This window comes from Chroicocephalus ridibundus, chromosome 13 (assembly GCF_963924245.1).
Source record: "Chroicocephalus ridibundus chromosome 13, bChrRid1.1, whole genome shotgun sequence".
NCBI lineage: Eukaryota > Metazoa > Chordata > Aves > Charadriiformes > Laridae > Chroicocephalus > Chroicocephalus ridibundus.
The window spans coordinates 1,425,357-1,452,435 of NC_086296.1; the positions used below are offsets into that span (position 1 = coordinate 1,425,357).

At 46.6% G+C, this 27,079-nt stretch overlaps 1 protein-coding gene across 10 annotated transcripts in view; it reads right to left on the reverse strand.

The window, feature by feature from the left end:
- The window catches only part of ARVCF (ARVCF delta catenin family member), a 273,582-nt gene that overhangs the window by 92,924 nt on the left and 153,579 nt on the right, over window positions 1-27,079 (reverse strand). For all 10 annotated transcript variants that reach the window (XM_063350849.1, XM_063350852.1, XM_063350850.1 and 7 more), the window contains one exon: window positions 2,218-2,376. In XM_063350849.1, the coding sequence (XP_063206919.1) occupies window positions 2,218-2,343 (126 nt within the window). In that variant the 5' untranslated portion in view covers window positions 2,344-2,376. The remainder of the gene's footprint in view (window positions 1-2,217; window positions 2,377-27,079) is intronic.

Here is a 27,079-nt window from a genome sequence, read left to right on the forward strand (position 1 = left end):
AGTCTCTCACATGTAACAGTATGACCTATAAAAGCACTATGTTGATACCTATTAGAAGTGATAGTAAGTCAATGCCACTTAACTCCAGGACGCTTAACTGATGCTACTAAACCCCAGTGACAACAGTTTTCGTTTTCACATTCCCTACCAAAACAAAAAGCAAGCTGAAGACCAACGTGATTAATAAAAAAATAAAACTCAACCTCAGATTCATACCTAAGAGCTACTAAATCTATGCCACGTTATCACAGCAAGGAAGAGTCAAAACAAAACCATTTCAGAGACAACAACCACCTCCGCAAAGTCACAGCACCTCTTCCGACAGTTCGGGCTGAGCCAGCCCCATCTGTGTTTTGACATTTCAGAATCACTTTTCTCAACAACTGCTTATTTTAATTTTTTTTTTTCTTTGTAAGAGTTGGTCTTTTTAGCAGTGAAATACTAGGGAACACCTCGGGATAGTTCGCAAGCTGAAGTCAACGGCGTTATTTGAAACAACGTAAATGCAGACTGAAAGAGCTATGCCAGTGCCCGGGAAGAGCTCCAACACAGGAGCGAGCCTTGCTCTGTGGAACGGAGCAGTAGCTCTGGCGTTCCTGTTCTTCCAATTTTATTTTCCCATATGCAGATACAATGCCTGTTTTGGAGCTGCCGCTGTCCTTTTCTGTGGGAAGATGGAAAAATAGCAGGTACGCCACACAGAAGAGAAAGTCGCACCTTTTATGCTATGAGAAACATGCAGCTTTATCAGCGGTACGACTATTTCAGACAGTTTTCCTCCATGTGGTCCCGTTATCTAGGGACCGCTGCATGGCCTCTCCTCTATTTTTACAGTCCCAGCTATCATTTTATTCCCTCGCATAGCTGCACTTACAGTCTCCTAAAACTATGCGCTACTATTAGTGCGTACAAAAAGGTGTCTGTCACCACTATAATTTTATCACTTCCTTCCTGTAAATAACAGTTGTTGTTGCTGCCACTAGGAAGAAAACAGCATTTCTTTCAAGTAAGTCACAGACTAAATACATTGGAGAGCTAATCAGAATGTGGGGGTTTTTGTTTGTCTGTTTTACTTTGAGACCTTCACCTCCTTCCCACAATTAGAAAATAGGCCAGTTATATTTATCTTCTAACTGCAACAAATACTAAACCAGGTACTCCGTTCATAGCAATGCGCGCAGGCCCCCTGACCTCAGGAAATCAACGTTCATTTACTCCACCCTGAGGATCTGACAGCCTGAGTGGGTATCTCAGAGGGCTGCAACTCTGCAACGCCAGTACAAAGAAACACCAATTTACACAGCCACCTCTGATCAAGTCCTTTTACACAGAAAGCGGCTGGACAGTCTCTTTTGGGTTTCCTTGACCGGTGCTGTTTAGAAGTTTTGAAAAAGGCAATCACCCTTAATCTTCCACATGACCAAAACCAAACAAAGATTTCAGCTCAACTTCCAAGACCCAAATAACAAGTGGTACCCGAAAGCATGCAAGCCCACCATGAACGTACAGCACCTGCTCAGAGCTTACAAAATTATCTCACATGAGGGAACAAAAAGACATCAGGAGAATTAGAACATACGCAACACCTGTAATCCAGCTGAACCCGAGGTACAGGTTGTTTGAGAACACGCCCAGCCTTCTCCATGCACCAGGAGTAAAATTCCATTCATAATATCGTTGCAAAATTGAAGTGCTGTGGTGTTATTTAAATAGTATGTTTCTTGTCCTAAAGCACAAATGGATAATTGCATATTGTTGTTCTAGACTGGAACTAATTTGAAGAGATATTTCCAAGCCCATTTGCCTCAGCTGCAGAAGTAATTTGCTCCAAGCCCTACCAACTCATCTAATTCTCAAATCACCACGTGCGTTTGCAGGGCAATGCTGTGAACCGTTTCAGGAAAATAAACGGGATTCTAAAAAGAATAAACAGTCTGGGAAGGGGTTCCGGGGTTTTTGCTTGGCGAACCTGGATAATTTCTCCTGTTCAGTTCACAGCTCCGTGAACAGCTGTATTAGCACAGCCGACAGGGAGCAGACTAGACGTGGAGGTGAAGCTGGAAAAGCCCCGAACTCAGCTTTGCTGGCAAACACAACATTCCAAATGACCGAGGATGACAACAGCGTGATTGCCATCACTCGTGCTACGCCCTGCTATTTTTATTTCGTGATTAGGTGGCATTTTGCCATTTTCCTCATTGGTTAACAACCTCCCACCTTGGTTTCAGTTCTCCTTGTGGTTCCATCTTCAGAAGTGACAATAGACACGTGGGAAGTGGGAGTGCCTGGGTCTTCCTCCACAGTAACTGTCTCTTCCACCATTTCTTGAGGCTCTTGCATCATTGCTATTGATGTCTGGTTACTGGGGCTTTGCTCCTAGAGAAGCACGTGGAAAAAAAAAAAAACCAATTAACTTTTCACTTCTACCATCATCGTATAACTATTCTATTGATTTCAGCTTTCTCGACTGAGAAACATGTTTTACCCAACAACTTGTGAGCTGAGATTCAGAGAAAGAAGCATTTACTGTCTCAGAACAGCGTGCTGCAGCCAGGCTGGTGTGGCTGAGCTCAGCGCGGGGAACGGACATCACGCGAAGCATGCATCAAGCACTTCGTATTCGCAGGCAACCTACTACAGACTACCAGACTACTACCTTCTATTTAAACCTGCTCTAAGCTTTCTCTCCAGTGCCCAGGAGTGCAATTTTTGTCTGTAAAGACACCCATTCTGTCCCACCGTGAACGGGCCCATTGCCTTTCAGAGCAGTTAGTCCTACACACCATTAGAAGTTCATTTCCATTTGGTAAAATACACTCAGTTGCAGACTACAGAAGGCTACAAAATCGTCAAGACCTACTGTTAGACTGACACCTTTCTCAAACTGCCCAAAACAATGATAATTTAAAAAAAAATGGATAGCTAGAGATTAATAGTTGAATTATGTGAAGTGCTACCCCTTCTGACATCTTCCCCTCACCGAGTCCGTAAGATCTAACTGGCTATAAGCTTATTTAAGATTTGTAACAGTTAGACAACATAAAGAAACACCAAAGAGAAAGAAAGCAGATCAAAGGCCGGTTCTCGCAGGGATAGTGCCCAAAGAGATCGCTCCCGCCTCTCGCCAGCACTCGGGAATGAACTTTCCTTTTCCTCACGCAGTGGTGTCTCGGCACAGGGAGCAGGGAAGGTCCCCTCTGGGAGATGAATGTACTTCAGGAGTTTCACAGCAAGTGGCCAATAAGGAACCGGCTCACGCATTAGACACTGAGAAATAAGACTTTTCCCCAGCATTATGAATCCTCAACTACGTAAAACGACATGACGGACTTTCATTTCATTATATGCCCTGAAGGGATCGGCTACACAGGCCTCAAAAGCCAAAGCAGGGCTTCTATTTGCACATCTTCTCAGACAGGCACACACAGGACATCCTTTACTAACGAATACACACACACACACAGACGCACTTTTTAATTTTTCATTAAAAAAAAAAAAAAAAAAAAAAGGAAAGGAATGACACAGGGCCCTAAACTACAAAGAGAACACTCTTTCCCCAAAATAAACACCGTGGGCAAATTCAGTACACCTGTTCTCGTCACAGGAAAACAAAATGACTGGGATGAAAACTGTTGCCATGCAGGCGTTGAGTCAAATTACATCAAGGCTTGAATGTTCTCTACCTGTGAGAAGCTTCATCACCAGGGAACTACAGCATTTTATTGTGTAGCATTTGGTTCAGAAAAATTGCGTTTCATCCCAAGGATGAGCTCCGGATTGCCTCCTTTGCTGTGCCACGCTTGCTGCGAGAGCTGCAGGACAGTATCCTTCGGAGTGACTTCATGCTGCTGAGCAGGAGCAGGGTGCTGAGGTCTCATTAAGCTCCACAGGGAAAAGTGACGTTTAGTCCTTGTGTGATCTGTAATTTGCTTTGAAACAAGCCCAGCTGCCCCTGTTCAGTCTCCTTTATTTACAGCTGTATTCTGGCACTGGAAGTTCAGTTAGGAAGCCGCTTTCGTTTTCAGGGAAGCGCTAGTACTAACCAAGACCACGACAACGCGCCTCAAGGCAATCACCTCGGTCAAAACGCAACATGGACAGCCTTCAAAGGTAACGCAAGCCGGACCACCAGAGGTGACATAAGCAGACACCACTTCCATTTCTATTGAAACCACAGAATAACTCAGGCTACAGGATCAATCGATGAGAACAGGGCTCCTGAAATCCTAAAGATCGCTCCTTCCACTCTGCGGTACGTTGGCCAATGACTTACGATACACACTGCATCCTTTATGGTTCAGGTGTCAGATTGTGTCTTCTGCCCACAGCTTCAGAAGGAAAACTGTCTCCCGGGAAAAATACATTAATCCCTTCACATTTTTTTTTTTGAAGATAGCACTTTCTAACTGCAACTCCCTTTTCCCCACCCCACAGTAAAGCCTCCCTCTAAACAGAAGATTTTACACAATATTGCAATACAGTAAAGACTCAGAACATCTATTCATCTTTGTGCAACCCCAGCCTTGCCAACAGCAAGGAAACTAGTTACATGCAGAGGTTTTTTTCCATTACAACTTGTCCCTGTAAACCTCCTCGTCATCTCCAAGGCACTGAATGCCAAAACTGCTTCAAGGCGGGACCTTCTCGCTCCTCTCACACACACACATCTCATCCGTCATCCTCATTTCTAGCTGCATCTTGAGGTGACCACATGAATTTATGTCCCTGTTCCCCTCCAGAATCTTCACAAGCAAACTCTGCTTTGTGATACTAAACCTGAGGAGATGGAAGGTGGAAAGAAATATTGTGCTCTTTGTGCTTTTGCACAACTTTTTCTTTATGAAAAAAATAAAGTCTCCCTTTGTATTCAGACTGCCTGTGGGCAAAGGAAACCTTTAAAGCTGGGCGCTTAAACACGAGCAAATTGCAAACTAGAGCATATTGACTTTAAATGAGCACTGTGCTAGTTTTTATCCTCTGGCTGCTTCTCAGATGAAGACTTAGGGAGATGAGGTACAGATCTGCATTCCTGCAAGAGAAATTGTTAGCAAGAGACTCTCCTAAGCATCGGAAAGAATAAAAGCTTGCAAAGTTCAGTGTAGCTAACCCAACACAGACAACTAACGAGACTGCATCTTCTTGCGTCTTCCTTCTTATTCTGGGCGCTACCGAGGACAGCACGGGAGCAAAGAGGACAAGACATCATCCAGTTTACCCTTCCCTGAATTAGTTTAAAGAGGTGGTTCTTTGATCTCCAAAACCAGCACTTTCTCCACATTGCTAACTTAGGGAGTTGTCACGAGCTAACATTCACATACAAAAGATGTGAAGATTTTATCTGTTTTTACTTTCCATCATGAAGGATTTTAGGTCATCACAAACTGCAGAAACCGGGACACACTACCTCTCAACCACCTTCCTCTGTGCTCAGCTTCTGAGCCAGTTTTTAAGACGCTCTTTTGCTCTTTTTCAGCATCTCAGATTCCAAATATTTGGCAGGTAAGCCTAATTGTTCAAAGTTAAACACAAGTTGCCAGACAGGGCTGGAACACGACACCCCTAACGAATAACCCTACCAGTAGTTCCCTGCCTGCGCGCATCCTGGGGGGCATCACGAAGAGAGTGGCCAGCAGGTGGAGGGAGGTCATCCTCCCCCTCTGCTCTGCCCTGGGGAGGCCACACCTGGAGCGCTGGGTCCAGTTCCGGGCTCCCCAGTTCCAGAAGGACAGGGAACTGCTGGAGAGGGTGCGGCAAAGGGCCACCAAGATGCTGAGGGGACTGGAACACCTCTCTTATGGAGAAAGGCTGAGGGATTCGGGTCTCTTCAGTCTGGAAAAAAGATGACTGAGGGGGGACCTTATCAACGCTTACAAATACTTAAAGGGTGGGTGTCAGGAGGACGGGGCCAGGCTCTTTTCAGCGGTGCCCGGGGACAGATCCTGTCCAGCCTGCTCTGGGTGACCCTGCTTTGGCAGCGGGTTGGACTGGATGATCTCCAGAGGTCCCTTCCAACCCCGAACATTCTGTGATACGCGCCCCCCCCCAAATTGCTAAGCATTATCCATGAGGTCCCTTTCAAATAATAATCCTTGTCTCCTTCCAAGAACATTACAAAACACCACCAAATTCTGAGAACAGACTCCAAGCGCATTATTGCACACTGTGTCAGTAATCATGGCTTTTCTCCCTGCTTTTTTTGGAACCAAATGAATCCTGTTGATCTGTGCTTGCATCTCCACCACGGTTTTAAAAAGCCAAGCTATTTAAAAAGCAAAACAACAATCAATTTATCCTCAGCCTGTAAAAGTTAAGTGCAGATGAAACAGCTAAAGACCTTGTAAAATAAGAAAGAATCATAAAATAACAGTAATTTTTGTTTTGTTAAAAACCAGAATGATTTACCATTTAGGGCACATATCTCCTAGGGCTTATTTTGCATTAGAATACTCCAGCTTCTACAATCATCACCATTTCAATTCCTAGAGTTATATTTCCATCAAAGCGGCTACATTATATCTTTTTTTAATAAAAGAATAACCTCCCCCAGGAGAATCAGACATCCTACTTTAAAACAGTAAACAAAGTTCTTTATTCTCTGTCTATGAAACAATTTAAAACAGTCTGGAAATAATATAAAATTGCAGGAGGAGACGATTACTTCCACCAAAACAGCCCCTTCTTCAAAACCACGGAAAACCACGTTCATCGACTCCCCGTTCTCCCAGAGATGCCCTTTGTTCAGCAGATTGCAGCGCAGGCTCTTCAGGCTACTGCTTACTCCAGGCTACCATCAGATACCAAAACTGAAGGTTTCGCAAAGCACAAGGGCTGGATTCTCCACCAGTGGAAACGTCCTCAGTCGACCCCAGCACAGGCAAAGCTCAAGTGTATCAACTCCTGTGAAACACATTACAAGTCTGGGCATAATTAATGGCATTGGACAACAATGCTAACTGAATTAAGTGTGGATTCTCTCTCTTCCTAATACTCTTTGTATAAATTACTTATTGAAGTTGCAACCTCTGCGAAACATGAGATTATTTATAAGTTCAAAGCAGGAAAACATCAGTTTCATCACAGTCAAGTCTCATGCCGTCGTTCTGCCCCACTGCTCTCCTTCCAGCTTAGGTCCACACTTCCAGCTCTGTCACGGCCTCAAGCTTGCTATTTGCTGAAAGCACGCGAAGGAGAAAGGAAGACAAAGGAGGCAAGTCTGCAGGAACACATCAAGCCAACAAGGCTATCTTGAGATCTGCATCAGACTGGCATCCCAAAGGACATCAAAGAGGAAGAAAATGACTGGTGGAGTTTGTTGAACTTGATGCATTTCTGGCAGACCTTTCTCCAATAACAGATCCAGCTCCCCAGCAGCTGAAGACTCTCAAATCTGTCACCATCCCATTCTCCTGCCTTGTCAGACCTCCCTTTCTTTCATCACAGCCTGAAGATCCCTTGTGCAGACAGCTTTTTGTGCATCTCAGTAGTGCAGCAGCTGGGATCCAAGCTAACCAGCACACGCACATCACGGGCCCTGCATCATCCCAGAGGCAGCTGTAGGGAAGACTGTCTTACTCTTTTTAGATCGTGCTTCAGGAACAGAGAAGCAGGTAAGGCCTCACATCGCAGTGCCTGCACTGCTGCAAGGCCAGGAACCTTCTGGAAGAAGGCAGAGGCCTTACATTTAAGGACTGACACATGCTCCACTCCTCCTGTTCGAAGCGCATGGCAAGGTCCAGGTCTGCAGCACCAAGCCCAGGTGCTCAGTCACAGAATGGTTCAGGTTGGAAGGGACCTTAAAGATCACCTAGTTCCAACCCCCCTGCCCTGGGCAGGGACGTCCCCGACTAGACCAGGCTGCTCAAAGCCTCATCCAGCCTGGCCTTGAACCCCTCCAGGGACGGCACAGCCACAACTTCAGTCATACCTATCCAAACTCTTCACCATCAGGGCAAACACCAAAAAGCACACGGACTACCCCGTGCCAAAACCTAGGCAGTGTGTAACACTGGAAAGAGAATTTGCAAGATAGACAATGATTTTAAGATGGGAATATATAAATATCTAGTTTGCCATATATAAAGTGATCTCCTATTCTCTGGTTACACGTCATATGAAACAAAATGGGGTTTTCATATATATAAATATATATATCTATGTACATATACAATGGATTCAGCTCACTTCAGTGTGAACCCAAACACGTCAGCCTACGACAAGCCCCAGGCTCCGTCAGAGCTCTCCCACGAGCGCTACCCTAAGGCTGGTCAGTTCGGAGCGCAAGGCAAGCGTTAGCCCTCGGTGAAAGCAGGCTGTCCTGGCATGGGGCACCAGAATGAACTCAGCCACACACCACAATGCGCTAACTGTTTCCCGAACACTTACACACTTCCTTTGTCCCTTAGAAACACACACAACCAGCAACTACCAAATAACGCCAAGAGCTTTTAAAGCACCAGGGTTAAAAAGGAACATTTCAGCAAGTGAAAAAAAACCCTCAACTACAGAACTTTTGAAAAGCCACAAAGAGCAGCTTTTTTTGCAAGCAGGCATGGCAATTCACCATCTGAAGGCATCACACCTTTCAGGGAAAGCAAGAGGCGGAGGTGAAGGAGAAGGAATCAAAACCCAGACAAGGCCCGTAGCAGTAATATTCATCCCTCACGTACTGCAAGACACACTGGGGTTCTGTTCAGCCACGCGGTAACTGCCCATCAACGGGGAAATCTACAGTGCTTGCCCAACGGTCAACAAAGAGGGCTTTTATGCTATTTTAAACAATCTGAAGTGTCTCAGTTAATGGAAGACCGGGCAATTGGCCCTCAACTATTTCTAATTGACTGGAATGATGGATGAAGCTAAAGGGAAAGCTGACCCACTGAACTTCTCCGTACAAAGCTAGAAAACCGAAGGAGATTGTAAACAGTTTATAAGAACGAGAAGTGGGAGAGGCAGAATCCCAGAGGCTTTGCTCCTCTCAACCTGCTGTTGTTTCAGACGAAGGAAAACAAAGAGCTTCAACTCAGAGCAACAAACAACAAAAAATACGGGGAAGGCCTAAACAAATAGGGTATTTTCCCATGCTCTCCTCCCCTTTCTCCAGGAGCTACTTAGCTCTGCCATGCAAGCTGATCCTTTGAATCAGAAAGGGCAATTTGTCACTTTGACAAGTAAGACGTCTCTCAGGGCTCTGTATTGCCTTGCCCTGCTTTTCAGATCGACTGGCTGTTAACCAGAGATGTCAAGACATTACATCTCAGTCAACTTCAACAGATGTGATAATATATGCTTAAAACTCAGGGGTTAATCAGTCCCACTGCACTAAAGGTAACGCTCAGCAAATCGCGCATGCCCACTGATTCTCAGAAGAAAACCATCACTAGTGGCTTTTGTACTGCGGAAAGGCAACACTGCTGCAGCGTGACGGAGCGGGCTGCCGACCTAAACGGCTCCCGGGAGGGAAGGGTGAGGACACACATCTTCCAGGCAGGGAAAGGGAGACATAATAGGTTCAAATTCACAACACCGATCTTCAGGCAGCGTAGAAAAGTATCCAAACACACAAGAACTTAGTTCTTCCTCTTTAGTCAAGACGACGACTAAGAGCTTCAGAGAACAGTTCAAACCTCCTACAGACTAAATCACCTCCTTGGACACATCCAGTTCTTGCCACCCATTCTGCAGGGAAATGACACCAAACACTTCAAGGAAGCATTAAAGCCGTGGGGTGAAGCCAGGACTCAGAGCCTGATGTAAGAAGTCTGTGGTAAACCCCAGAATCCGACAGGGGTCTCACAATTCATCATTCAGCCCCTTAGACACAAGCCCTTTTTCTCCCCCCGTGGTTCAGCAAGATCAAGTAGTAAAACAGAATCACAAACCATTATTTTTAATATGAAAATGATAAAGAAGAAAGAACACCTGGCACACACAGTGTTAGGGCTAGCCCTAGCTCTCTTAGCTGTCAACAGCACGGCTAGTGTTTGTCTGGCAGGTTTGCCCACTAGGAAACCATACTAAATGAGCAGGAAATGACTGTTTCTCACCAAGATTTGTACAGAGAGTTCACTGTGATTTGCCAAGCTACCTCCCAAAGACAAACACAATGCAAATCTGCGTGCCTAATCGTTGACCAAGCCCAGCACAGATCCCACTTGCTTCCTCTCTGGAGCCTTTCAGATGAACTAACCAAGGCTAAATTAGGGAGACTTTTAGTGGGATGAGGTTACATCATGGATTACAGTTTTCCAGCAAGCTTTTTCCTTCGTCTCCACCTGCTGCCTCTACAACGCTGGCACTAAGGGTGGTGTGGGATGGCTCATTTGTACATTCCTTTCTGCAAGACAGGCATTCTGCTTTCATTTCTTCTTAACCCCCCAGAGTTTGGGTCATAAATTAAACCGATGCCTGTACTACTAGACGTCAAGTCCAGAAACTTACATGCACATAGGAGTCAGAAGTACAACAGCTTGTCCTCCATCTAAGACAAAGAAGAGAGCCATCAGCTTGGCTGAGCACAGCAGCGAGTTTCCTTACGCAGTCCCTGTGCCCCAGACTCTACCCCGGCCACTCCAACACATCGCCACTGCCTTAAACCAAACCTGCCAGATTCAGGCTCACACACGCACGCCTACGCGTACTGCTACAAAACCACCTTAGAGAATTGCCTTTAACTTCAAGGCAGACGTAGACCATCTCTGCATCCTTTGAATTACAACCAAGACGGGAACATTATTTGGGTGTCCCAGCAGCTGTATCGCACCATGTTAAATTGAACTAATCCCCTCACCCACCCACAGTCTTGCCTGTAGATCCGAACTATGGAACAAAAATGCCTTTTTGTAGCAAAACACACTGCCACAACACAAAATGGAAAAAAAAAAAAAAGCTTTTATAATCTTGAGGGAGGCAGAACAAACAGATCACTGATGAATTTTTAAGCCTGCATTCCAAGAAAGCCATTTCTTAAATAAATTATTTCTCATTCTAGGGAATACAAAGTGATTGACAATAAATCTAATCACCCGCCTCGTAAGGAACATGCTTGCCAACGTCTCCCACTATGAAGCACCAAAGCAGGTTTGCTTGGCAACAAGACAGCAGGACTGCTTCAGTCCAAACAGCTCCCCGAGGGATCACCCACGTTAAATCACATTCTGCTGCCTCCCTCTGCAGCTCGCCCCCTTCCCTCCCAGCCCCACACCAAAAGCCACCGTCCAAATAAAACATCGCAGGAAACGTGTGAACAGCCTCTGACAGAGGCCCCGCTCTCAATATTATCTGACCCCAGAGAGCAAAAATGTGACAGCAGGAAAGAAACTGTGCGGGAGGTCTCTGGATGACGACAAGTCCGTTTGAACACCAAAAGACACAAACGAGCCAACAAAGCCAGAGGCCGCTCCATCTGCTGTAAATCTTCCAAATGGAAGAGATCCCAGCAGAAAGACAATTTTCCCAAGTGCGATGCAGTTACTGCGCTATTTCAACTACCCCAGAGAGTTTACCAATGGCTTTTTCCCCCCGCCAGTAGCCTGTTTACTTCACACATTCTCTATTTATCTCAACAACCCTGACTTGTACGTGGACAGTCCTCCCTCAGACTGGAAGGAGAGCAGCGAGACTTGCTAAGCCGGTGTTAAGCTAGCAATAACCAGCAGAATGAAGGGAAAAAAAAAAAGAAAAGGATGAGAGACAGCACTTGTATATTAGAGAAATGCCAAGTAAGACCATTTCATCATCCCCGCTGGGCATCCGCATGGTCACTACCAGGAAAACCCGTTCCGCTCTCCCGGCCGCTGGCGGGGAGGGCCGCGGGCACGCGGCAGCAGGTCTGCCAACAGACAGGCAGAGAGAAGGATCAGAGAGGTCCCTCGTCCAGCCCTAAGGCCCAAGCTATTCACCTCAAAGACAAGGGGAAGGGGCGATCTGAGCACAGCTCGAGTGCCTAAAGGTGTAATGGAAAGCCGACAGAAAACCCTTCAGCCTCACAGATAAAAGGTTTAACTAGTCCCAATGCCAGGAAGCTGCGGGCTGGCAAGACACAACCATTCTGCTTTAATTTTTAGACAGCAAGTGTGAGTGGTGCAAGTAAGAAAAACTTACATGCTAAAATTCTGCTAGCCACTTAACAGGTTGGACCTAATTATTTCTAAGTAACATGTTCCTGTTTAATCAGAAACCTGATAATGGAGAGGTGCTCATGCCCAGTGACTGACAGAAAGGGGAAAAAAGAAGAGATGAGGACCATTTATCCAGGCACTGACACCTAGAAAACTAAGGGGAAACCACTGAATCCATTCAGTGTATAATAAGAATGCTAAATATCGACAGCCAGGCCATTTGGCAGGGACAGCCATTACTGCACGACGAGCATGAATCTCGGAGAGGAGAAGTCATTTAAGCTAAGGTGGAAGTCACTTGCCCAGAGGTATATATCTTCACTAGTAAAGTGAAATAGCTCTCAATTTCTTAGTTAAATGTGTTTGGCTTTTTTTTCATTTTACAGCAGCTGTGGCCAAGTGTTCCACACGCTGGCTGGAAACACGCATCTTCCTGTGCGCACTCCTGTTGCGCCGTGTACACAGCCAGCACTCCTGGGTTAAAACATCCGAGTCGTAAAATCCACCACATTTGCCAACCACACAATTATTTACATAGTATCTTTCTTATTATTATTTTTGATGTACTTTTGTTCAGCACTTCACAATGGAATTCAAACACAATAAAAGTGAAGACAAGACGCTGCCCTAGAGCCAGCAATCTAAGTCGCTTTCAACCAGGTCCTCAGAGAGTCATTCCTCGGTTAGACAGATATCAAGAAAAGATCATACAGGATGAAATTAAGGACTTGCTATTAACAAGCATCAGTCTGGAAACGGGATTCACGCTCCGAATGCTGTACTTCCCCACAGCTGGCAAGACAAGCTGCGAGATCGCCGTTCCAGCCCAGGGCCAGGACAGCTGTGTCTAACGCCCTCTCCTTGGGGGTGCTTTATGCCGGGAAAGGGAATCTTTAATTTTTCCAGAGGAGCCCTGCCAAGCTGAGGCTGCAAAGAGGATACGGTGTGTTAGTTAACTCCTAGCCAGCTTGCTCATACCCTGGCCAGAACTCTTCAGAGTGCCTCATTCCCCGCGTGTGCGCTGGCAGCAGCGCCTACCCTGCTTTCACGCAAACCAGCCTCCTGCGCTCGCCTCCCTTCGTTACTGTTATTAGGCTCGTACAAGCTATGCCGTTCTCACCTGTTCTGGCAGAACACGCAGCATCCAGGTACCCAGCCTTGCCTTCTCGCCTTTATAGAAAAGGAACTGCTTCCATAAGAGCCACCTCCACTACTACAATTTCGGCAAAAATAAGCCAGTTCTTACAGTGAAACTCCCGTAAGTGCACTAGAGGAGCCAAGCTCTCCGTAATCGGCAGCCCTTGTATCATCTATACGCACAGCTGTTTCTCAGAGTTCAAATAAAGTTGTTTTATTTTTCTTCCAAGTCTTCGCGAAGAATCAAAGAACAAAAAGCCAGTCATCCCACCCACCTCTTCTTAAGCAGTTGGACAGACTCAGTCAGTACAAATTTAGCAGGATCGAGCCCCCGCCAGCAGTGAACACCCCACCGTCAGCGCTGCTCCTGCCTCCAGGACTCACCCTCCGCACCGCCCTGCGAACAGCCGCGGAGACGCGCGCTAGCGGCGTTCATCCTCCTTTGGCTTTCAGCTTTTGGGTTTACCCTGTTTTCTAAGGCGAGTGCGGTGCCTTTTAGTTCTTTCCCAGAGTCCCCAGCAGCACAAAAATATCCCCAAAAAGGTGCCGCTGAACCTACGAGTCAGGTTTGCTTATCTGGACTAACCCATCATTCAAAGTGATATTCTTCTCAAACGAAGATGTCCTCAAGAACAGGCTGACAGAAATCCATAATACTCCACAGCTCAACTTGTTAAACTGTGGAGCACAATAGCTATCAACAGATAAAACACAAGCGTGGAAGAGAGGAAGTCTGGCAGAAAGGAGACGCAACAGCACGGCTGGGAGCCAGAAGCACCCCAGGAGGAGATGGGCAGGGGAGGAAAGCATTACCGAGTGCGCCGGTCTGTCCAGGGAGGGGAAAACCAGAACAATAAGCACGGCAGGGAAAAGGGACAAGGAGAAGAGAAAAAACTGAGAAAAGACAGAATACATAAATGGGAAGAGTGAAGTGTCATGTAAAAGCCAAATCAGTGGCTTTCACACGAAAAAAAAAAAGTGGTAGGAAAAGGGCAGGAGGGTAGAGGCGTGAGAGAAATGTTTCAGTCTTTGATTTTGTCATGTTAACACTGCTCTGTCTCACCGTATAAATCTTTTGATGAACAGTAGCTCTCTCCACACATGGCAGTATATTAAGATTCTTTTTTAAGGCTTTCCAAACAACGCAATGTCATTCTTTGGCTTCTTACGCGGTTTGCCTAGACTATGGTTTTGTTGCTAAGCTCTCATTAGATGTGTATCTTGTACTGGTACTTACTGACAGGGAAGAGATTATAAAATATGAGAAATCTGAGCACAAGCCCAGCATCGGATTTCACACACACGAACGCTCACAAGCAACAGTACAACGCCTGGTTTGGGACTTGCTGACCCTTCCACAGACGTTCAGGATGAACTGATCGCGCCTGAACTGTTCCACGCCGCCATCTGGGCGACTCACCCAGGAAAAGACAGAAAGGGTCTTCCTGAGACCCCCCCGGGAGCACAGCTGCACCCCGACCCACCTCCCACAGCAAACATCCAGCCTTCCAGCACCCCACGCAGGAGCTCGGGATGGGGTAGGAGGCACCAGGGAAGCACAAGAACACCACAGCACAAAGACGGAGCCAAATTAATAAATCTTGCTTGCAAGGGCTGACAGTCGGCCAGTCAGGAAGAGCAAACGGAACCATCTAGCTCTGGGTGAAGACAAAGACAGCCATCCTGAACGGCAAATTCCGTCAAACACCAATGAACGCTTCACACACCACAGGTGGGAAAACCAGCCTGACTCTACACTTAATTCAATTATCCGTGTCAACAGTGAGCAAACACATCAGTATTTACAGCTTCCCACCATTTATCAGTTCACACACGCAGCAATTAAATCAACTTCTGAATACGGAATCATCATCAACTCTGATCACAAGAAAAAAAGAAAAAAAAAAAACCCAGAAAAATATTTTTGCCAAGAAGTTTAAACTGAGTACAGCTCCATTTAGAAAATTAAAGAAAACCTAAGGATAACCGTATCGTTCACTTAAAGGCACCCAACGTACTCTAACGGGCTCTTAGTACACATCCAAAACGTGGCTGGAAACCCAGAACGGGACACCGTGCTCTGAATACCCCCAGCATAGACATTACAGCTGTTCTTAATCCCAGCTTTGTAAACCCTGTAGACCTAACGCATTGTGCTTTTGGATCCATAGTATTTTGCAGAGCGCGGCAGTTCACCGGCTCACAAACACGGCCCGCCGGCTCACGGGGCAGAAAGATTTCTGCTGACTTCATGGATCATTTCAGTCGCACTCATCAGGGATTAATAATTTTCCCTGCTAAGGATACAGGCAGCAAGTACTAAGTAGAAAAGATTATACATGTGTCTGAAAAGCACTGCTGACATTTTGATAGGTGATATTTAACTACACCCATAAAGACATTAAATATAAATTGTACTAATGAAAAACAGGGTCCTTCATTAAGAAGTGAAAAGCACATAAACCACCCAGAAGTGACTGAGTACTGCACCGCGCTGCTTAGAACATTGAATCATGTTCCGAAATAACCCAATGATTTCTTATTTATTTACTATTCATATTTATAGGCCTATTCAGAGTTTCTCCTTGAGAAACAGGGCAGGCGGCAGCTGTTCTATCACACTGATACAGACATGACCACAGATACTCAAACATTAATAAAAGATGCTTCATTCTTAGCTGATTAATTTCAAAAATCTCGAGCTTTTTGACAAGCTGCTGAAGTAAGCCCTTCTCTAACCTGCTGCTCTTTAGAAGAGGAGACATTTAAACCGGAGGTGCCTGTTTTCTCTGCCCAGCGGGAGCAGCCGGGACCGCAGGGAAGCGGCACAACTTCCCAGGGCGGCGGGGGACGGCGCTGCGAGGCTACGACTGGGAAACACACCCTTCAGACGGCGTTTGGGTCCAGCCCCACCGCCTCCGCTCGTTCTGCCAGTTGTCTACCGCACAGGAAAACAGCCGGATTCACAATTAATTGTACCTGCTAGAGAAGGTCAAGTTGTCCCGTACTAACGATGTTTTGGAAGTCCCCAAAGAAAAACCGACAGCAAAAGCCGTACAAATGCACACAGCGAACAAGCACCGAAGAGGCGCTTCGCTATTTCTTTTGTGAAGTTCAAATAGGATATTTAAATTTCAAATCTTTTGGAAGTCTTACTGCTCTTTAAAAGACAACTGATAAAATTGCTTTGTCATCATAAACACATTTTACACCCAGAACTTCTCCAAGAGGAAGCAGGATCATCAGATAAGCCTCTGTATTCTTTGACAACTTCAATGAAGAGATTTCTCCTCTTTTTCCACAAGAGATGCACACACACCACAAGAAATAAGATTATTTTTTTAATGAAGAGTATTTTATGTAACAAGAAGAACCTGATAAACCATAAAGAGAGACTAACTCGAGTATTTCTGTCTCAATGCGTTACCGGGAAGGTCACGCTGGCACACTGCCCGTTCTGAAGCACTGCCATGTTTTGCGATGAAGGTGACCATCGTAGGACATTTGTGTTCCAATATCTTTATATAGCAGGAAGTAAGCAAGTATAGATACAAATTCACATAATTAGTTTAACAGAATTTTACACAGGTTAAAAAAAAAAAACCCAACACTTCAGAACAAATCACTGAGCAAATTGCTTCAGGCAAATCACCTTCACACCTGCAGCAACGCCAGAGCAGGAGGAATCACCAGTGAAAACCGTTGCTTACAGCATTAAGCAGCATTGTGCAGACGCAGCAGTCGAGCAAGTTCAAATGGTCAGTAGCAAATAGCTTTTGTAAACCATTTCTGTCTTGTTACTACTAAAAAAGATTCACAGGAGAACAAACTCGTTGTCAGGACCAGGTGGAGGGATTTTAAGATCTTCACCATCCATCACCATCCCACAACACAAGCATCAGTTTACTGTTGTCTCTCTTGGAGCTATATGATCTTGCCGACGGACCAACGGACTTTTTTCTAAAAGAAGATAAATTGAATGGAGGCTTGTAATTCAGCTGAATCGCCCTGCAGCGTCGATTAACCATTCCATCTCAACGCTGGCGTCAGTGCAGTGTCCCACAGGGATGCAGACAAAGCTGTGGGATACTAAGGGGAAGGCGCTGACAATACACTGCCCGTTCACGCAACAGCTCTTCTTTCGCGAGTGTACGTATATGCGTCACTACCTCTAATAGCTATTTCGGAGCTGATCGTTCCTCATGCACACCACCGGTGAAGCGTGCTTCTCCGAACAAAGAGACCACCGACTGCCGGGAGCCAGCCAGGCTCAGCCAAGAGTCCGCAGGGCAATGGCGAACACCAGCATGTGCTGACACGGGTTCTGTGTGAGAAGGCTGGTGGCCGCGAGACAGCTTCGGCACGAGCTGCAGAGTGCTGCTCCAAAAGCCCGACAGCAGCAGCCTCGAGGAGGCAGCCCCCAGCCGACCAAGAGAAATCACAAGTGACAATTCAGGAAAGCACGTTCACTATCCGTTCATGCACGCGTGCAAGCTTGGGCCAAACAGCGGATGTGCTAAAAGGTTCTCCCCAGAGGAAAAGTGTTTATTAATTAATATCTACAGGATTAATTGGTTCCCCATATGCTCTGCGGTGTTGCCAGGACCGCAGCCCTACTGATATTACTGAAAGGTGTGCAGTGTGGTGACTACCCAGGAAGTTCATAAGGACACTTCAGTCAATCCAAAAACCTAATTTACATTTTTCTTTTCACCAAACTCTAAGAGTGTCCATTTAAGCAGAAGTCATGGAAAATGCATTTAAAATCGCTAACCCATTATCATTTAAAAAAAAAAAAAGCACCAACACATGCTCTTACTTCAGACCCGAGTGTGGCATATAGCAGAAAGACAGAAGGAAGATGCTGATGCCAGGCCATCGGCCGACGGACTGCCCATTACCTGCACTAGCCCTGGTGTTCCTTTCCCACAGTCACCGTTGCACCCCTTACACCCATCTATTCTAGTAGCTGGTGCCGCTGCTACCAAACTCATCTTTACATCGACTGCCTCCTCTCCTCCTGCTCCCTTTCATCAGTGCAGGAGCGGTATTTTTGGATTCTGACTACATCTGGCACAAGTCTGTACAGTGACATCATGTTTCCAGTGTTATCAATCTCATTGAGAGACTCCATTCACGCCCGTGTCAGCTGGCGGGTCACGGGGCCGCTCATTCCTGGTGGAGCAGTCATCCCTCACCAGCCCTGCCAGGTAAGCTCGGTTTGGAGGGAGCGCAGTCCCGCAACCATCCTCTTGTGAGCATGCCCTAGCACAGGTCGTGCCTCCTCATCCAGAAGGACAGATCACTCGCCAAGACGTTCCTCCATGACTGCGATGCCACCTCTCCCGAGCCCCTGGACGCACCTACGCAGGCCGGCAAAACCCTCCGTCAGCTGAGGGGAGGGCAAGCACCCATCACGGCAGGCTCTCTAGCAGATTCAAAGGCCTTTGACGTTTATTTAGTCCACGTCTTCGATTTCAGCATTCCCTCACGTACACAATACCCGCTTAGAAACTCAAACACCAACAGCTGTAATTACTGCACCCAGTGGTGAACCCAGACTGCAGCAACAGCATCCGTGACACAGACGAAGCTGGCTGCCCCGCATCCCTTTCAGAAATATTCTGAAGTCAACCTCTATAGTAGAAACCTCTGTCCCAGCTAAATTAAAATATTGCGTTCCAAAGTTTTACTACTGTAAAAAATTGTTTAGAAATTGTTTAGAAACCGCTCTCACAACATCAGAAAGGTCTCGGGTGCAGCCACACCACCATACTTAAGACCTCAAGAAAACGAAGATGAAAACAGCCGAGCTGTAGAACTTCAACAAGACAATTCTGCTGCAAGAAAAAGTTAAAAAGCATGCCACAAAAGAAACATTTATCAGCATACACAGCTCTGATTGTAATGTGTCCCAAACTAGCTTCCTACAGAGGAAGGTGCCACCAGGTCATGCTGGTAAAAAACAGAAGGGGCTGGAGGGAGGCTCATAATCACATTCCTAAATCAGAGGCCTTGCTAATAATCATTTCTTTACAAGTACATAATAACTAGAATGAAAATTAGAGCTGCCTTCAGAGAATAACGCTTGCTGTGAAGCAGCGTGCAAACGAGAGTCAGCAGGATCTACGCTACCTGTCTGCAAACACGTTTTCATTTTGTACTGGGCACGTGACCCGCAAGGCTTTGGAAGCCATCAGTGTAACACACGAGCGCACAACGCAGCGGTCAGGAATGCAGCAAGTGAAAAAGGTGGGAAGACTCCACTTGTCTGGGAGAGTTGTATCCGAAAGATTTGCAACATGCCACACGGACCTGGGTACGGCACTTCATCTTCCTGAGAGATGGCAGATCTCTCAGAGCCGTCAGCCACTCCTCTTTAATCAGAATATCTGCCCCATCCAATGACTAAATCCTGTGACATTTCATTTAGGAGGAGGTGTTTCTCTTCCAGATGCTAGTAAAATGCACACGACAACAAAAGTGACAAGCGTTTGGTTTCCAGCCGCTCCAACAGAGCATAACCCTACACAGAGGATTTGAAGAAGCGGTAACCACAGTACCCACAACGTCGTGTCAAGAGAACCTCTGCGGTCTTGTCTACAGCCCGAGCTGCTCCTAGAGGCACCGCTTTGCTCTTCAAGGAGCCAGGCTTGAGGGGATCTTTTCCATGCACTTCACTTCGTTTTGGTTCCCTACCCTGCGTGCAGATATGGACAACTTCAGAAGCATTTGCTGTCCACCTGGAAGACATTAACGGTTCATTTCCAAGCAAATCAAATATAGACAGCTCTTGGGCTTTCCTCTGTTTCTTCACTGCTTTCTTTAAAGAAAAAAAGAACACGAACATAACGTAAAATCCATCTAGAGATATTAAAAAGCTGCAGTGTTTTTCAGCCTCAGCACAATAGCTGGGGAGTCAAAGGTTTTAATCAGAAAACATGGGTTGGGAGAAGCGATCTCAAGTACACGAAGTGCATGCCAGATCAAGTCTTGGCTTTTGTCATTCACGGTAACTGTTAGACATCAATTCACAAACACTATTTTACCCAGGTTTTATATAAATCAGACCAGGTGAAAAGGCGCAAAGATGTGATTGGCACAGCCAGCTTCACTCCTAGGAGCAGAGAGGCCGAAGGAGCGAGGAGCCGTACGAGGTCCACGCGTGCAGAGCCAGTTGCGCGGGCGGCGAGAGATCACCCCCACCAGGGCTCCCCGCCCAGACCTCTGAAAGGCGCCGCTGTCGTTCTGTCACGTCTGCAGTGCAGCTCTGGGAAGGGCTAAACACAGCCCAGAAGGCAACTGACAGCAGAACCAACTCTTGCTCTAAAGGTGTCTCCCAGGAGCCCACTGGAGCAGGCCAGGAGAAGCCAACGCATCTCAACTGCCCCAACACGAAAGCGTCTGCCAAAAGGGAGGGCGAAATACCAATTAGGGATTAGCGAAGAGGGAAAAAAGCCACAGCTACATTTTCACTTATCTGTAAATCCAGGGCTGTGCAGCCAGTGGAACCGAGCCATCACTGATCAGTCTCTCGGCTCTTGAGAAGGAAAATATCGTTCAGGTTTTTCAAGACAGAGTTAAAAGGAACTGCCTGCAAAGATCTCCCCAGACAAAAAGCGCTAGTGACTTCTCGCAAGATATAAATATACCAAAAACTCTCAGGAAGTTTCTGACTCCAACTTTTGCTTTCACAGACAGGTTGTCAGACGAGTTCTTGATGTCTTTGTAGCTGCACATCACCTGGGGCTGACTGCAGGAAAGCTACAGCTACAGCTTCTCACAGCAACTCCTGATGCAAATACTCTGTCCTGAAGGGAAAACAACACTCCTGAAATAAAATTAAACCACTGATAAAGCTGAGCAATTACTCTGGAGTGAAGCCACTTTTAATAATAATAAAATCCATGTGAGGACAGCTGTAACGTATAAAATTTGCACTGGAATAGACTACACAGACCAGCGTAGCTATCCTAATACATCCGTCTCTGTCCAAATTCACAGGAATTTTTTCCTTAGTATAAAGGCTTGCAATAGGAATTCAGGAGAATATACGGGAGAATCTTTGAAAATTTGTTATTTTGTGTGTTCTATATATCAAAGTATAAAGAAAAAAAAAATACTCAAGAAGCCACTTAAGGAGTGCGCTTAAGTGCTTTGTTTCCTGCCTGAAATTTGCCTCCTGACAGTGCAATCCATGATGACAAATGACAAAAGTGTTTTTCCCATCCAGTCACCACTCTAGATCTCTGAGATGTTCTGAGAGCAGTGGGAGGTAACAGTCGAAGCCAAAAATAGCTGGATGAGCTAGGGAATGCAAAGTACCAAACGGCCGGGCTGGCTGAATAAGGAAAGGCCCGATGAACGCGCACACGCAGCATGCAAAAGAGACAGGGAAATAAAATTGCCTTGATTGATCTGATTTAACATTGCTAAAAAAACAACAACTCACAGCTCGGGATTTACTAATGGTGTTCTCCCAAGGCAGGCTTCACGTGACAGCTGCGCTTTGTATCTCTGGTAACGCCTTTAAAGAGAAAACCAAATCAGGCACAGAGTATATCCAACAGCATCCGCTCCCGTACTGGTCTGTGCAGAGTAGTCAGCTTCCTATGGCTTGCTTTATTCTTTAAAAAAGAAAAACATAAGGAAAAAAAAAAAGAGGGAAAGATCGCACCTGTGACACGCCTTTAAGCATCAGAAGCTCAGTCAATTTTTGCAGGAATGTGAGTCGCTCCTTGCATTTGCTCACAGAATACAAGAGCCTGGCGCAGGCTGGATGCTGCGCTGCAACGGACAGAGAGGAAACCTGCAGAACTGAGCTCAGGGGCTTTCACCCCGGTAACCGCCGTTCTCTTCACTGGGGGAGGCAGTGGGCTGCTCGTGGTGGGCGTGAAAGAACGAAAGCTAAAGCAAACAGCTTGCAAGTCTTAATAAGTTATCCATACTGAGTAAGAATCATAAAGGCCACACAACATACAAAGAGACCGTCAGGTTCGGTTAAGCTGACGCACGCTGATCAGCAAAGGACGCTGGAATACTGCCAGAAGTCCCAGCCCGAAAGATTTCCAGTTTAGGATGCAGTCACTGGGCGGGAAGCATTTGGAGTCCCGCAGCTGCCCAGGGGTACTGGAAGAACCCACGAGCGTCCCAGCGGAGCCGCTCCGCTGGCTGACGGCTGGGGCCTGAAACTGGCTGAGGGAAAAGAGCGAGCAGCTGGGAGAATGGCAAGAAGGCAGAGCAGCTCCTGTACGTGCTCTAACAGTACCTGGAAAACCGCGTTACAGACGTGATCTAATTAGACGGTAAGTCATATATCAGCACTCAAAGTGATGATCTCTGCCACCGTATCAAAGAACCTGAGATTTTTTTGGCATTTAAAGAAAACCAAGAAAGTATTTTCAGAAGTTGCACGTGAGTCAGAGCCTTTGATGCTCCCCCTCTAAAGGGAGCAGGTGATCGCGCTGTCTCTCCAGCAAAAGCCACGCTACATTTTCTGTTTGTGGTGTTTATTCATCAAAAATGGGGAAAAAAAAAATCCTTTTTGCTAGGGCAAAACTAATGGCAGAATGAACTACCTCATTCATCTAAATAAAATCAGCTCTAAAACCTGCAATAACCATTTAATTGCCTGCTTTGTTAATTATTTCACTGTTTATCTAATTCATTATGTGCATCTAAATAATGAGCTCATTCAGCACAAGCGAGATCAGAGGCACTGAAGACACCTTCTGCTCATTGCGGGTCTGTCCCCTGCAGCTTCATCGGGTTCCTGACCCGCCGGAGGCTGTTCCATCATTCCGCAGCTCATACGGCACAGCGCCACGACAGCTTCCTCTCTCCCTTCTAACATCGGGTCCTCCATAGCCTTTGTGTGGACTTTTGGGATGGTTACCTCTGATTTTCCCAATTTTGTTTCAGGAAAAAAGGTCGCCCTCCAGCACGGACAAGGAAGACACTCCCCAAGCAGGGGAACACGTGAATTGCCGTGCTGTTAATCCACTTTCCCTTTCCTCACCTGCTGCTTTTGCATTATTTTGCATACAGCTGCAACAACCACCGTTCCTGTGAAAATCAGGACTTTTATAAATACGTAATAGTGCTCACTTGGGAAACAAGCACAACACACCTTCGAGAGGGCGGGAGGAACGGCAGTTCCACCTTCCACACGCCCTCCATCGCACCCTCTCAAAAAGCCACGGCACTTGTGATTTCCCTCACAAAAAGGCAAAGTGCATGTCACCTTTCTGTGCTTCATTTCAGTCCAGCATTTACATAGCTCAGAAGAGAATTCCACCTTTTCTGGCCATTTGCACGTATGATTAAGCGTGGCTCAAACTGGGGTAGTTCCACCTTCCTGGGAGGCGGTGACGAGCTGGCACACACGTGCTGGCCTGAGAGCTCGGACCAGCAGCTCAAACGCTGCTCTCTGCTCCTGAGGAGTGACCTGATCTTCAGGTGGAGCCCCAGAGAAATATAACACCGGGGAGGTGACTGGGAGCCTTTCCCGTGGCGGACAAGCCCACGGCAACTCCACTCCAAGCGGCAAAACACAACTGGAACAGATCAAGACAAAGCCCAGCCACGCTGGAGCTCCTGCTGAGGGAACGGTGCTCTCCTCGGCGTTTCCACACAGCGGGCAGGGCGGGTGTGGGGAGTCAAAGCCTTCAGTACAAACCGTTTATTTATTTAAATAACTCCTTTTAGTTGTCCTTCCTCCCAGAGCAGATTTCAGCCAGGGAATCACTCGTGGTCTGAGAAGGGGCAAATACGTACCACTGCGACTGCAGTTACAGCGCAGTCACTAACACCAGCCTCTCCATTTCTGAAATAAAAGCTTCTTAAGCTAATAATAAATTAAAGCATTAAAAAGCAGTGAAAGTGATTTTCCATTTAGCAATAGCAGAGGAACTGCCAAACAGTTTACTCCTGACCGAGCACCTGAAACGCTGCAGGTCATCGCTTCCAGCAGGCACCGGGGATGCTGGCCTCAACGGTCACACAGGAGGCAAAAGCGATATTGTAATTTAGCCACAGAAACGCAACTGGACAACGTATGCAAGCTTATCTAAAGCAATACGCCCTTCTGAGAAATTACAGTGATTTGGGTGTGAGAGAGTGAAAAGACTTAAATCTGGCCAAATATTGTTACGGCAGCCAGGGCAAATTTACACTGCACACCAAGCACCAATTAAAAACATTAAACAAAAGCCAACCATCTTGGTCTGTAAATTTTTGCCTCCCACTGCTGCGTAGACATATTATTTAGAGCAGCTGTGTTATTAAAAAAAAAAAGCTCTCATGCACACACAATTCTGCGCAGACCTTTGACCCTGCAGCGAAGGGCTCAGCGGATGTTTAGGCCAACAGAATCTATCCGACTGGTGTCCCAGATTCGGCACAGAGAGGAAAATCCATCTACAGCATAACTATTACATCAACGTGGCTTCAGTGAAGTCGAGAGCCAGTTCTGGCTCGTGCAGCCAATGCACAATTAAATACCAGGCGAGCAAAACGTTGGAAGGAAGAGAATTTCTCAACTGAATGTTATAAACTGGGATAAATAAACCACAGTGACAAGTGGCATCTTTGAATTACAGCTCCACCACAGTGAAGCCATAGATTCTCAGCCACTTCACAAAATTGAGAAAAAATGTGATCACCTCCCATTCTGCAGATGGGCAGCTGCACGCCGAATGCTCTTCCGAGCTCTTCCCTTCTGACTCACTCCTGGACACCAGCAACCACTCTCAGCTTTCCAAAAACTAATTTTTCACGAACTCATGGGATTTACTTTCAGCCTATTTCTTAACACCTCATTTAAAAGACCTTTGAGCAATCTCAAACAGCCCGACAGCACAGCAGCTACCCCAAAACGAAATGCCCAAGCCATGCGGAAAGCTTGGCGATGCAGGACACCCTTCATCAGGGAGCCTCACTCAGCCCTCACCTACACCGGCACGGCCAAGGCACAACTCTGCTAAATCCCTGTCACTGCTACAGGACAAACAAGGGAACACATTGCTTTGGCTGGCGTAAAGTCATCAGAAGAAAACGGAAGTCAGAGGGGAAAACAGAAAAATCCAACTGGAAGGTTTGTAATTTTTTTCTTGAGTGTTACACTACTCTCCCCCACGCATTAAATGGTTCAGGAACTCACACAAACACATTCAAAACACATATTTGAGAAGACAGGAGCATATAACAGAGTTTGTCCTGGAGGCACAAAACAGAACTGGGTCAGAAAATTGGGTAACATTTGACTTGCTCAGGCCAACACAATCAGGCAAAAGAAGGAGTTGGGATTGGATGAGGGCCCCGCTGGCTCGCGGCAGTTGTCTCCTGCGCTGGCTGCGGCGCCAGCAGCCACCACACCGTAACATTCCACATTTTGAGGAGGATGTGCTTGGCTTCAGCCCTTCACGTCTGCACATGCACAGCGTCCCTCCTTCACCACCAGCGAAGAGGAAAAACCTTCCATAACCTTTTCCTGAGCTTAACTAGAAATCAGCCGGTACGTGCCAGGAGAAGCCCGAGCAGCGCAAACAGACAGACGCCCCCGCAGAGCCCCCGAGCCCCCTCTCCCCACACCCGAGCTTGCCCGTGCCGGGTCTCTCCATGCCGTGGGTATGAACGGAGCCCCGAGCCTCCCACCTCTCACCGTTTATATCAGACCACTTTGGGTAACACAAGCATCTCGCCACGAGATGACTTCCCGGTGTGGTTAACCTGCGCTGCCTCACCTATTCCAAAACGCACACAGCTCCTCCGCTGCTAGAGAGTCCCAGGGGTAGAAATTTCCAGGTCTGTTCCTACCTGCTATTTCTCTTTAATAAGCCTTCTAGTCCCTCCTTTTTTCGTTTTTATTTTTCTCTCCCATAAGATGAAAGGAGGAAGGATTTATTCCCCAAAAACTGTTGAATCAAGACAGCTGAATAGAGAAAAAAAAACCCCAGAAAGCAGTGGGAGGGGAGCAAAAGTGGATAAACAGGGAGGTGAAGCACAAGGGTGGGACCCCGCTGGGAGCCAGCGTAAGAGCTATTAACACCACGCAGTGAAAACCCTGTTCAGACAAACCCCGAGGATACACATCTGGATGGGATTGACAGAACCGACCTTCTACAAAGTGGGAATTCATTCGTGTTGTAATAATTCAACCACCTTCCAATGATATTTTACAGTTCTCGGGATGTAGAGAAGGTGGCAATTGCGAAGTTCACCACCAGCGTTCATTTTAAAGGCTGCTTATTTCATAGAGGAGGAAACCGAGGCACAGACTGGTAACAGGTCGTTCCCCCACAGCGTCCCAGTGCCTCCCATTACACTGAGCTTGTGGGACACGCCGGTTGGCAGCAACAGCGAGGGAGTCTCAAGCGCATCGGTGTCTGACAAACAGACTCCTGTCTCTCCCATCATCCAAAGAGAAGACTCCAGTTCCTCAACTTTTCAAGCCACCGAAGAGTCAGGCTGATAAACTTTATTCTTTTTGTGCAGCAGAATTTGTGAAGTGTCCCACAAAGGGAAGGTTGCCTCTGGAACTCATTTATCAGGAATTTCAGCAATGCCATACACAGATGTTGCATATCACTGTAGGCTCCTGCTAAAATGCAGTTGGGCTCAAATATGAAGGATTTCACATGGGACTTTGAACTGCAGAACTCCCCCGACCACGGGCTGCAGTTCTCTCATGGCAATGAGGATATACCAGCATTAAAGAGTGAAATGACCAAAGCAAAAATCTCTGCGGTCCTCTGAGCTTCAGAGCTGGCTGGCATGACATGCCCAGCTGGGGCCCCGAAGCCTTTCCTCATCTTGTCCTCTTTCTC